The sequence below is a fragment of the Sander vitreus genome, chromosome 6 (genome assembly GCF_031162955.1).
Source record: "Sander vitreus isolate 19-12246 chromosome 6, sanVit1, whole genome shotgun sequence".
NCBI classification, from domain to species: domain Eukaryota; kingdom Metazoa; phylum Chordata; class Actinopteri; order Perciformes; family Percidae; genus Sander; species Sander vitreus.
Window position 1 is genome coordinate 30,593,109 of NC_135860.1, and position 12,732 is coordinate 30,605,840.

Below are 12,732 nucleotides of genomic sequence, written 5' to 3' on the forward strand. Positions count from 1 at the left end.
AGCAGCTGCGTGGGGTTCAGCCACTGCACTGTCGTTCTTTGTCTTTCCATCCCTATCTGTTTCTGTCCCATGCTTCCTCTGTCAAGCCGCTGGATATCTCACCACCTCTGGGCCTGTGTGCTGCACTAGTGGGAGCCAGGGTCCTCAGACAAGTCATAGTGACTGGATCCTTACAGCTGGAGCACACTAACTCTCAGTGGACACACAGATACACATTCGCAGAATGTTGAAAATAATGTTTAACTCAAGCAAATACATTATTTTCTTTCAATCTGTATTGTATATATTATATTGTAGTTGGCCAAAAATGGTATTATGTTTCAGTAAGAAGAAGAATTATTGGAATTCTCATGGTACAATGTATTCTTTGCAACAGAGCACAAGCTCTCTCTGTAAAGGAATCTGAATAACTTTAATTTGCTGAGGACATTACAGACCTGAGGAATTTGCGGTTGTTGGTGATATTGAATTGAGGTATGAAGGCCATGTTTTCAGAAGAAGCTGCTGTTGTACTATTTTTCCTATGTAGTCCCCAAGCACAAAAGAGCCCCAGCAAGGATTTTTTTTATTTTTTTCAGACAGAAACTAAGGGTAGAAAGAAAGTTGATTAACTGTGCTCTCTCACCATCAAGGCTTTCAGCTCTAGTACCTGAGTCACAGTAAAAAGCTGATTGACCTCAGGGAGCTAGACTCCAGCTTGTCACACAGCTGGGAGAGTCTTTGTGGAGATAATTAAAATGTTGAATCTGAAAAGGCATTAGAGCCTACTTCTCATTGGAATCTGTATATTCTGTCTGATTTTATGGTAGTGATTGTTATCAATTGCTATATTACTACATCATTCATTATACTGTCATACTGTTTATTTTCATTTTTCAGTTTTTTTTCGCAACTTAAAGTATCTGTAAACAAAAATATTTAGCTTAATGTATACTATATAATATGATGTAGGTCTATTTTAAAAGTTGATTGTCTTTACTAGATTCAGAAATTATAATTGATTTCTAAGGGCCTGGTCCATCTTTCAATTACTGTACATTTGTGTGATATAGATAATAAAGCAAAATGTGTGTGTGGTCCTTCTACAATATGTAAGCTTTAAATTTCTTCAGATACATATTCATGCATTTTCCCCAAAATGGCTTTGCAAAAGGATTTGCTATTTTCAAATCTCAACAAGACTATGTCAAAACCTAGTATATGGCTGGACCGTGTATAGTCAAAATGCTTAATTGTGGCCAAATTGTTACAGGGATAGTCAGCGGTGGTGTCTGTAATGTGAATATAGATATTAAATGTAATCTGTAGTAATTCTGACCGATAAATCGTATTTTCACCGCCATCGCAAAAGACTGAAATGCTTGAAACGCGATGAATAAAGAAAACCATTTTATTAAGGGATGGGTATCAAAACCCAGTGTTAAATGGACCCCTGGGCTAAAAACTGTAGTATTTATCATCATGCTGCAGTCTCTCCCCTGCTCGTGGCTGAGCTCCTCCAAAAACACACACACACACACACACATATACAAACATACACACACACACGGAACCAAGTCAGCGGACAGCAGATCAGAAAGGCTGCGGTGGAGACAACTCCTCGTTACTTACCTTGGCTGAAGTAGATGATGGTGATAGTGTTGTATGATTACTGCACCTTTATTCACCTGGCTTCCTGCCTCTGGTTGTTGTATTTTGAAAACCATAGTCCTCAGTTTTCTGTCAGTTTAGCTCAGCCGAGTCAGTAGCCAGGAAGATGCTTGTCCCCTGGTGGTGCTTTCATGGAGGTAATCAAGGGTGATCCTGTCTTTATTCCCACCACCGCACATGAAAGTAGGCCAGATAGTGAGTAGCAAAAGCTGTGTGTGTGAGTGAGAGAGAGAGTAACATGGCACTGGGTTCTCTTGGCCTCAGATGGCAAGGAAACAGGCTTTTTGTGCCCTGCAGTCACAACAAATTAGTGAATTAATAAGACATTTGGTGTTGCCTGGCCTTCCTCTTGACTGCCTGCTCTGCATGAGGGGAGCTGGCCTTGAACCTCCACACTGCTGCACTGTGAGTGAACATGGAGTCATGAAGCCCACTGGCCATACAATTTGATGGCCTCTCAGCACAACTGTGGACCAGATTAGGAAGGCTATGAAAAAGCCACTCAAATAAGCCTTTTTTTGAAAAGAAATATACTGTTACAGGTTCCTGTTTTTTTTGTTTTATTATATGAGCAAAGTGGCTGTGAGACAAAAAACTGGCATTGAGTTAGATACTGTTCCCTTGTAGATTTAAGAAAGCAGCACATTTTGTTTATGGCATTGTTTCATGAGCTTGAGTTTTCTTCTTAGGCCTGGTGTTGGCCTTGTGTTAGCTCGACAAAATGTCCAAAAAATGCAGACACATGCATGACAGAACATAATGCTTTTTGAAATATTTCAGTTGAGCTTGTGTGTTTTTTTCTTCTTTTGCAAGTACCCTAGTACTGTTCTCTGTAAAAGTAAACAAGGCCCATGTTTCTTTGTGTATCTCTTGTGTGAAAAAGAGCAGGGAGTGCAGGAGGTGTTAGGGAATATGCGTGCATGTGGACAATCCTGAGCACCGTGATGCTTTCCTCCACCCTGGGGAAAGGCTCCACACTGTCACTGCTGCCCATACTCGGTGGCTGAGCAAGGAGGGCCAGGTGGTGGTGCCGAGTGCAGCACAGTCAAGCGTGGACACAGCGCATGCTGACATTTGCCTTCGCTGACTGCTGCAGGGAGAGGAAAAATCTGCTTTTCCATATGCTTGTGCTCGTTGCAACCCTTCCCTCCACCTACTGCCCCCCCATCCCACTCCCTCATTCTGCTCCCCTCTCCCCAGTCTCAGCCAGATGGCTCCCTGAACATTGTTTACCTTGGGTGACGGTCCCAGATGCAGAGAGTGTCCATCGGCATCCCCATTCCGCCCAGTTAGTTTTCTCATTCCTCTGCTCCCTCTTAGCCAGAGTGCCAGTCGCAGCTCTTACACTCAAGTTGCATTCAGTCTGTTGATTTTGTGGATCCTCTTACAAACACAACAAGTAGGCACATACATCTGCATACTCTATCTCTCAATTACTTTTTCTTTTGCTCAGTTCACATTTTGTAAACACATCTCTTCACACCTTGTTTGTCTCACACCAAATCCAGAAATACAGTTTGTTTTCCTGATCGGGTCTGCAGTCTTACCCCATCTCCACTTGTTTTCCATGCATTGTGTGTGTTGACATATGGGAGCTCCCTTATGGCTGCATATTGAAGTTGGAAATAGGCCTCCAGATGTTGCCAGCACGGAAGGACAGATGCATTTCGCACCGCTGGGTGGAGCGCCACAGCTCCCGACAAGCTGAACCTTTTTAGTCCCCAAACTGCAAGACAAGCCTAAAAATGCTCTCTTCATTTCTCTTCACTGTTGACCATTTTTCAGTTAGGCTTAAAGCACGGAAATTTAAAGCAACACAGAGTCTAAAATGCAAGTTGCCAGGCCACTAGTGAAAAGCCTACGGTTCACATTCCAGCGACTGTGTCTAGGACACTGCCGCTTATGTCCTGGCCTTGAAGAGGAAAAGCTTGCGAGGTAGCAGCCAGCAGTGGACTTGCCACCACTGTAGGATGAATGGCTTTTTCAATAAATGTGTTGTGCACAAGGAGTGGTTCTGTGAATTGAATGTTCAAGGGCAATGCCGCTGTATGTTGATGAGAAGAGTGGTGAGAGTAAATGAGGGTTTATGGTTCAATTGAATTTCCTTTGTTTGGACATAAATGGTTCAGGCCATTTACCTCGCTGCTAGTCTGCTCTCTTGACTGGCTTATATGTGAGAAGTGCTCAATGTGCACATTATTATTAAAGGGAAAACTCACATATTTCCAACTTTATCTCTATCCATCTGGGTTAGGAATATGGTGTAAACAAGTATGCAGTTTTTTCCATTTTTTTCTGTGTATCTGGGGTTCATCCAGCTGCACCTGCAAAATCTACTGAACTACAGAGTGCTACTTCAGCTTTGGTACATGTAGCTGCGCAGTGCCGTTCACAAACTTCCTTGTTCTATTCTCTTGTATTGCAAACTAGCTACTTTTCCATTAGTGAAAATATGAGTGCAGAGGATGTTATGGACAAGGATTCTTACAGTGTACGTTCTTACAGTGTTTTAGCTGATTTAACCTTGAGTGAGAAGGGTACGTAGTTATTAGGGGTCCGCATTCAATACACTCATGGCTTGCCCCGACCGTAGCGCTCTTTGGGGCTATGTACCGGTATGTGAAACATTCATACCGTACGGGAAATTAAAACCGGTTTACCAGATCAACCGGTACACCGCCCAGCACTGCGTGTCAATACACTGTCTCTGATCATCATGCTATCCTCTTTACTATCCCCACCTCTCTCCCTGGTCAACTGTCTGCATGACATCAAAGCCTGGATGTCAACCAACCTAGTCAAACTGAACAGCAATAAAACAGAGATCTTGGTTGTGGCCCCCAAGGCGCTGCCCCAGAAGGTTGGAGATCTCATCCTGGATGTTGATGGGTGCGCCATCTGCCCATCCTCTGAGGTCTGCAACCTTGGTGTACAGTAATCCTGGACTCCACCCTCTCTTTCCATACTTGCATCAAATCCATCACCAAATCAGCCTTTTTCATCTCAAAAACATCTCCAGACTCTGGCCATCACTCTCTGACTCTGTGGCGGAAACCCTCATTCATGCTTTCATTACCTGACGTTTGGACTACTGCAATGGAGTCCTGTCTGGGGTCCCCAGCAAAACCCTAGACAGGCTCCAGTATGTCCAAACCTCTGCTGCCAGGGTCCTCACCCACACCAAGACCTGGCAGCACATCACGCCAACCCTCATCCACCTTCACTGGCTCCCAATTAAGTCCCACATCACATATGAAATCCTCCTCACTTACAAATCCCTCCATGCCCTGGCCCCACTGTACCTCTCCGACCTTTTCCATCCATACACCCCACCCCGAAACCTGCGGTCCTCAGACGCTGGCCTGCTCTCCATTCCCTCCACCAGACTCTGTACCTTTGGGTACAGAGCCTTTAGTGTTGCAGCCCCATCCCTCTGGAACACCCTCCATATCTGAAATGCTACATCCCTGGACATGTTAAAAAAAACTCCTGAAACGCCACCTGTTCACCACAGCCTACAACCTCCTTTAGCTTAGCCACAGTCATTCTGTAAAGTGTCCTTGGGTTTCTTGAAAGGTGCTATATAAATGAAAGTTGTATTAATACAGTTAAAACTTTCATTTAGCAAAAAGAAAAAACCCTTAATGTTTTTTTTATCAATACATATATGAGTCTGGACAGACATGAATGTAAACTGCAACTTGAGTAGTTTGTGGAGGCATACAACCACAAGGCAGTAATTCTAGTTTGTCATGTCATGTGGCCAGTAGACCAGCTACTGTTGTGCAAATCCGCTGGTTGGTGTATTCAAAGATGCTCCAACATCTGAGATTTTAGAGACCATTCCTGAAAGAAATAGTATTTGCAATGTAAAGAATCTTTAGTGAAATGTCAAAAAATAAAATAAAAATGGTCAACAGTATTGGGAAATATACATTTGTATTTAATGGGCTTAATCATCATGAGCATTTACCAGAACCATAAGATAAAAAAGAAAAATGGTACTGCTCACAATGTTGCTTAAAATAATCATATGAATACTTATACAGTTTTGCATTCTTAATAAAAGATAGTTAATTCTTACCAACTCCTACCAAGGCAATATCAATCGGATATTAATAATTTGTTATATTTTTGAGCCATCAGTGTGTCTCTCATTCAGTATTCAATAAGTGGTACAGCAAGCATATGTATGTTAGAGGTGTATGTGAATGCATGTGCTTGTGTTTAGTAGCTTCAAACGTTTTGGAGCATGAAGGCAGCACAAATAGTGTAAAATGTGTAATACATGCAAGAAGGGGAGAAAATCATCTCCTGTCTACTCTTTAAGGGTTCCGGACGTCACACTTGTTTTCTCATTAATGCCTGTATAGATGCATGATTATTTGACTGAAAAGTAAGCAAGTGAAATTGGCATTGATAACATTTGAGCATGTTTAAAAACACCACTGTTTTAATTGAAACTACATCCATCCTATGGACCGTTTTCTGTGTTTTTTTTTTTCCTTTCTGATTACATCTCTCTTCATACCAGTAAGTTAATGTATATTGTGCCTAAGAGATCAGAGGCACCATGTATTACTATACTGAACTTGCCATTCATCATAGAGCCCAAGATATCCTGCATGAAGCCAACTGGCTGGAATTTTCTGGATCTGTCAAACTTTTCTAATATCATATTGAGTGAACAGCTCTATGCCTCAATAAGCACCTTCTAACTTATCTTCTATTCATTGCCTAACTCATCTCCCTCCCTTAACTTCAAATCCATTGGCACCACCTCCATTTCTTCATTCGCTCTGAATGTAGTGTTATAGTGTGTTCACACATAGCCATTCTTTCCCCAACTGCAACTACCAATTTGACATAGAAAGCAGTGAAAAGTCTAATTATAATTTATTGAAGACTATAATATTACAATAGTCTTTGAATGAATGTTACCTTTAAATTATCCATATTTTGTCCAGCTTGCGTGATAGACATGTTTCAACTCATGAAATTTGTAGTAGTGTTTTAGCAGATGCCGTTACACTGAATTGCATATTTTGTTCTACATTGTATATTATCACTGGTTGGTTTTTCTGACTTAATTATACTTTAAGTGTTCTATGTGACTGTGTAAGTTGTTACAGGAGAACAGGAGTCTCTATCAACAGATCAGTGGCAAAAAACCTAATGCTGGCATCCATAACTTGTTGCACATAAACCGCTGCTTAGAGCTAATGTAAATTTTTGCCTCTCCTGACCATTATGGCACTTGGGTAACAATGCAAAGTTTAGAAAAACGTAGAAATATCCATTATGTGATCACTAGTTAGAAAGAGTGTGGCAGCTAAGGGTTGCTTTGCTCCTTTGAAACTGGCTGACAGGTAATGCTTTTTACCGAATACACATCATCCCATTTAACTCAACACATTTTGTGCATGAGGGCTTGAACCCTCTTCTACTCTAATCTCCATTTTCAGGATTCCTTACTAGTAAGCGAATCAGTAACTACTAACGTGTCAGTATCACTGTTATTGGTATTGTGTCATCATGGTGTTGGCTTTTTTTGCTAGCTGCTGGCACACCATCAGCTCGCACAGCTACACTACCTACTCTAGTCTGTCCCCCAGCAGACTATCTGTATGTCACTGTTAGATTCTGACCATCTGTGGCTGATTTACTGTTAAATGTTAGTTTTCATTTGTGATCAGGAGTAACAGCTGGCTCTGGAGAGCCATCTCTCTAACCCCAGCCCCCACCCCTTCCTCACTAACCAGTGGAAACTTCTACAGCTGTCATCTGCTTTCCCAAATGACCCAGCTTTCCTTCCAGCTGCCATCCCAGCACCCTGCTCCCAGCCCTAGTCTCGCTTCAAGGCTAAGCCCAATTTTTTTCTGTGTCCTGCCACAATCTCAATCTAAGGGAGGCCGACTTCTACCCTCAATTCCAACCAAATTACCAACTCAGCCACCATCTCGGCTCTATCTTGAAGCTTGGCTGCCAATTCTTAATACAAAAAAAAAAACAACAACCTTAAAGTAAAAGCCAAATCAGGGTTTAGAAACTGAATCTTTTGTCAATTTCAAAGACCACCCACACACCATATCCCCGTTACGTATCTGTAATTTCCAGGCTTGTGTTTCTGTTGAATAATTTTATAAATATACATTATTGCATCACTGACCTGTTTTGTTTTTTTTGTGTTCCAGGAGCATCACCCAAGATCATCAAGCTGCAAGAGGAAGCATCAGATTACACTGACTCGCCCAAGGGCAAGAGCCCAGCCATCAACAGCACCTTGGTCCCTGTCAAAGGCATAAATAACCTTGGTAACACCTGCTTCTTCAATGCTGTTATGCAGGTTGGTATAACTATGGGTCGGCTCAAACATGAACATTTTCTGTGCATGTGTTTCTGTACTGTTAGGGCATTTTATCGTGCATTATGAAATATGGTGCAGTTATATTACAATATTTAGTCAAAATAAATACCTTAGGAAATCCCAGAAGTAGGTGTGATGCACGCTATTACTGAGGCCTGTACTACGAATCAAGATCAACATGCCCTGGATTTATTTCAGTCACCCGGCTTCAAATAGCTGACGGTGTAAATGTGTAAATCACAAGGCTTATCAATATCACTTCCCCATCAGTCAGGCACTAGATATGACCATAATTACACTTTTTGCTTTCCATAAACTGTCGTTGCTTTAGCTTTTTATTTCAGTTGCAACCCTGGCAGTGGTAAGTGATCGTGAGAGCAAATAAAATATATAAAAACATAATTCAAACTGATGTGCGCATTGGCAACACTCGGCTCAAGAAGCCGACAAATATCTTACACGTAATTCCCCCCCATTAAAATCTATATATTTCATAGGACCCATCAAATACCCATCAGGGAATGTTAACGGGGTTGTCTGTCTCTAAATGTATTAACTTTTATGAGCGCACCTCTCTCTCTCTCTCTCTGTCTCTCTGTCTGTCTCTCTGTCTGTCTCTCTCTCTGTCTCTCTCTCTGTGTCTGTCTCTCTCTCTGTCTCTCTCTCTGTCTCTCTCTCTCTGTCTCTCTCTCTCTCTGTCTCTCTCTCTCTCTGTCTCTCTCTCTCTCTCTCTCTCTCTCTCTCTCTCTCTCTCTCTCTCTCTCTCTCTCTCTCTCTCTCTCTCTCTCTCTGTCTCTCTCTCTCTCTCTCCGCGCACCGAACTCCGCCTGATCTTCTAAGAACGGTGACGCCGTTATCAACCGAGTATTGATTGGTCAGTAGGCGGTGCTTTTACACCGGTTGATCTCTAATCTCCAACATAACCTGCTCCCGACCAGGTTAGGTGCTCAGCATGAGTTACCAAGGCGATTGAACCCGGTAAGAAGTGATCCACCTTCGTGATACAGAAAACCCTGGGTTGAACCTGAAGTTACCTTGTTAACAGCAAATCTTGCTTCGTTGTACAGGCCTATGGTTGCAGGTCATTGCTTTATTTAATGAGACAATATGAGAGAGTCACAGGGATTTCCATGGTAACATGGCAATATGAATATGAATGCCCGTTACAAGGTGGAAACACTCAAGTGCTGCCTCTGAGCTGTCTGGCCTATAGTGAACCAGTCTTACAATGACTGTGAGTGTAAACAGGCTTGGCCTTGAGGTCATTTTGAAGTATATTTAATGCAGCAGTAAATGCAGTGCCGGCTTGGACACGTTCACCTTCCCAAACGCTAGTGGCACTCAGCGTGTGCAGGGCATGTTCACCATAACAACCATGACAACACAGCTATAGAGCCTTCCCAGGTTTTCTCTGGTCGTGTCATGGTGACTTCAAACCAATATGCCTCTTCAACAATGAAGCAGTTTTTTTCCGCCATTTTGTTCATCACCCTCAGGGCCTTCCTCGTTGATTGAAATTTGAGTGAGCGCGCTTTACATGGTTTTCCCTCCCTCTCCCTGTCTGTTTGTATTGTCTTCTTGAAAATTGCAATCTTTTTGGTGAAAACCCATAATTGTCAAAGGGTGAGCTGTGTCTGCATTCACATTGCCAGCTCCATTGTGTGTTTTCCATAGCAACTGTCTTCATTGCCAGATGTGACAAGGAAAAGGGAAGGAAAAGATGTTTCTCTAACATGAAGGGGCAGTGACTGCTTCAGACTATCTCCTCACCATGGACCTTCTCGTCATTTCAAACTCACAGATCATAGATAGATTTGAAAGCCTCTTTCAGAATAATGAACTCACCACAAGTTTTCCAAGTCCTACTACAGTGGAGATAACATTTTACAAGGGTATTTTAATTGACGACATTGGATTGCTACAAGCTTAGTATCAATACAGTTTAATATCTTTGAAGGATTATAACTTTTTGTTCTCTTTTCTTGTCCACAAAATTGTTGTTGTGGTCTTTTAATCTGATGAATAGCAAAACCACTCTATATGATCGATTTGAGGATCCAATGATTTGATGAATAATGCTAATACATAATACATGCATGCAACATTTGTTGATCTTATGAACAATACCTTTACCCATTGCCATTCAATGCATAGATGGATTGAGAATTGTTAATGAAATGTTAGTAAAACAGTCTTAAAATGATTCTTTTCTCTCCACAGAACCTGTCTCAGACACACCTGCTCATCGACCTCATCCAGGAAGTGAAGGACAAAGGCTACAAACTGAGGATCAGCCCCACTGTCGATACCAATGTGGTACAGTCTGCTGTCCATCTCTTCTACTTCTTAAGCTATTGCGGGGTTTACCTGGGTTTTAGGTACAAATGAACTCATACGCTCATTTGCACATTTTGGGGACGCCATCAGGCAATTATTTGCACGAAGCTTAGTGGTTGTCGGTTGCAGCGAGGGAGAGATCACTAAACTCCAAAACTTGGAGGAGTGGCGTGTGTGTGTGTGGTTGTGGGGGGGTGTAAGCTTAGGCGGTGCACCTACACTGTATAATTGCAGGAAAAAGCCTGTGTTGTCTCCTCCAAACTAAACAATAGATTGAACAAATCAAAAATGACCTTGCTTTTGAAATGATCATCCTAATGCTGCAGACTCGTTGTTCCCCGTTTGCATTCATTAGATCAGTGACAGCTGACCCTGATAATAAATAGTTTTAATTAATTAAATGAAAATGGATCCTATGTAAAGCAAATGTTTTGGTATTTTGGCAACTTTCGGTCTAATTTTAAAACGTGTTTTGTGAAGTAAATTTGAAACTTCTTTATGAGCATTTGTGACAAATTAAATTACATTTAATTTAGTTGTTATTGTACTTTTGACCTTTTTAAATATCATCCTAGAAGTAAATCATTAAAACTAAAGTAATTCTGAGTTTTCCAAAACTGTTATTATATAACTTGTACTGGCACATTAAGTTAAAGCTGGATCCTGTTTTGTTAATGTCTTATTTGTATTTGGTCTCTTCATATTCCAGAGTCCATTGACAGTAACACTGCCCAGTCCAGAGCCCCTGACTGCGGCCATGTTTCTCTTCCTCCAGAGCATGAAAGAACCAGGGAAAGGACCGGTCAATCCCAAGATCCTCTTCAACCAGCTCTGCCAGAAGTAAGACGCTACTCTTCATCTCAATTACCATAAAATCCCCCATGATGATACACTAGCTTCAGACTCAATTGATATATTTCACCACAGGGTCAATGAAGTTGTTAAACTGTGCCATAATTGTTAGTAATGCAGTTCTCCATCATCACATTAGCAGTTTACAACACAGGAGCCACAGCTTTCACCTGCTTTCATCCCCTCACTGCTGTTGTGACCACTTTAACCAGCCAGACCCAGGTAGCACCTGGTCCCAGCTGAATGACTTTCACGCACTCAAAGCTCAACATACACTAAACCTAATACAGGCACTGTACCTTATTAAGTGTGTAGCAGCAGCTACTGATGTGTCACTCTTTCTGCCACTTGCCGCACTGCTGTGCCACCTGTGTCACATTTGATCCATAGCAAGGTCTAACAGGCTGTGTCACAGGCAGAAACAGCCCTACATTTATGAACCGAACGGTTTTATTCTCTTTTATGAACAGTGTGAATTTTCAGTTGGCTGGGTTCTTGTTTGAGCATGGTACACTGGTGGTTGGGTCCACCCCGTGTGTGTGTGTATTTGAGTAGGGGGTGTGGGGGTGGGGGGTCTTGCACTGTTTAGTGGTGCAGGTGGGTGACCAGGGCATTTGACATGGGATGACTGCCTACGTCTCTGGTGCCGCTTTGACAGTTATTCTGGTACCTAGCTTTCATCAGAAAGGCCGTGTGTGTGTGTGTGTGTGTGTGTGTGTGTGTGTGGCCACCTCACCTGGTATCACCTCAGCCTGCAACACACATGCAGGCAATTGTGCATTCAGACAGCAAGCATTGCACCCACCTTTATGCATTCATATGCGTCTAATTTTAAGTAGGGCTTGTCCATTCCAGTGACATGCGTTTAAATAGATATATATGACTTTTTTGCCTCAGCACCCATTACCCATACAGTATGGTACACTTATACACCTGGTAAACTTTTATTAAGGCCAGTATGTTGTTTTATATATCCATACAGTGAATGCAAATATGCAGCCCAAATATCCACACACTGTTGTCAAAAACAAAAGGGTAGCAAACAGCAAGAATTGTGGGGAAGTTAGATATTTAAAAAGAAAAACAATGTTACAGCCCTGTTTAAAACTTCTAAGCATTTTCTGATTAAATACATAGTTGCATAGGTATAGAGCTGAATCAATTAGTCGATTAAGAAAAAAAAAACAATCCGTAACAATTTTGATTTAAAAAGAACAAAAACAGTGAAAGAACCAAGAAAAGCGCACACACTGTTGAGCACTTAAACTCATTTTCTTTATTTTAATCTCTACATCTTCACAGGAGCTGCAAGGTATCCAGGTATACTGTATATGTGTGTGGGAGTGAGCAGATGGGTTAGGGTTACGGTTAACCAGCAGGTAACATACCTTATTTGTAACAACAAATAAAGTGTGTTGCACACACCAAAAGTCTGCGTCAGATTAAAAAAAACTTTGAATGTGAAAATAGCAAGAATTGACGGAACACAGTGTGTGGGATTTCTTGGTTCTCCTGCAGACTTTCTG

The 12,732-nt window shown here is 41.8% G+C and overlaps 1 protein-coding gene across 6 annotated transcripts in view; it reads left to right on the plus strand.

Annotated features, from left to right (window-relative positions):
• usp45 (ubiquitin specific peptidase 45) overlaps positions 1-12,732 on the plus strand; it is a 44,405-nt gene that overhangs the window by 7,872 nt on the left and 23,801 nt on the right. For all 6 annotated transcript variants that reach the window (XR_013502169.1, XM_078253699.1, XM_078253697.1 and 3 more), the window contains exons 6-8: positions 7,845-7,996; positions 10,238-10,333; positions 11,064-11,194. Coding sequence is in view for 5 of the 6 variants with exons in the window: in XM_078253699.1 (XP_078109825.1) it covers positions 7,845-7,996; positions 10,238-10,333; positions 11,064-11,194 (379 nt within the window). In the remaining variant the exon portion in view is untranslated. The remainder of the gene's footprint in view (positions 1-7,844; positions 7,997-10,237; positions 10,334-11,063; positions 11,195-12,732) is intronic.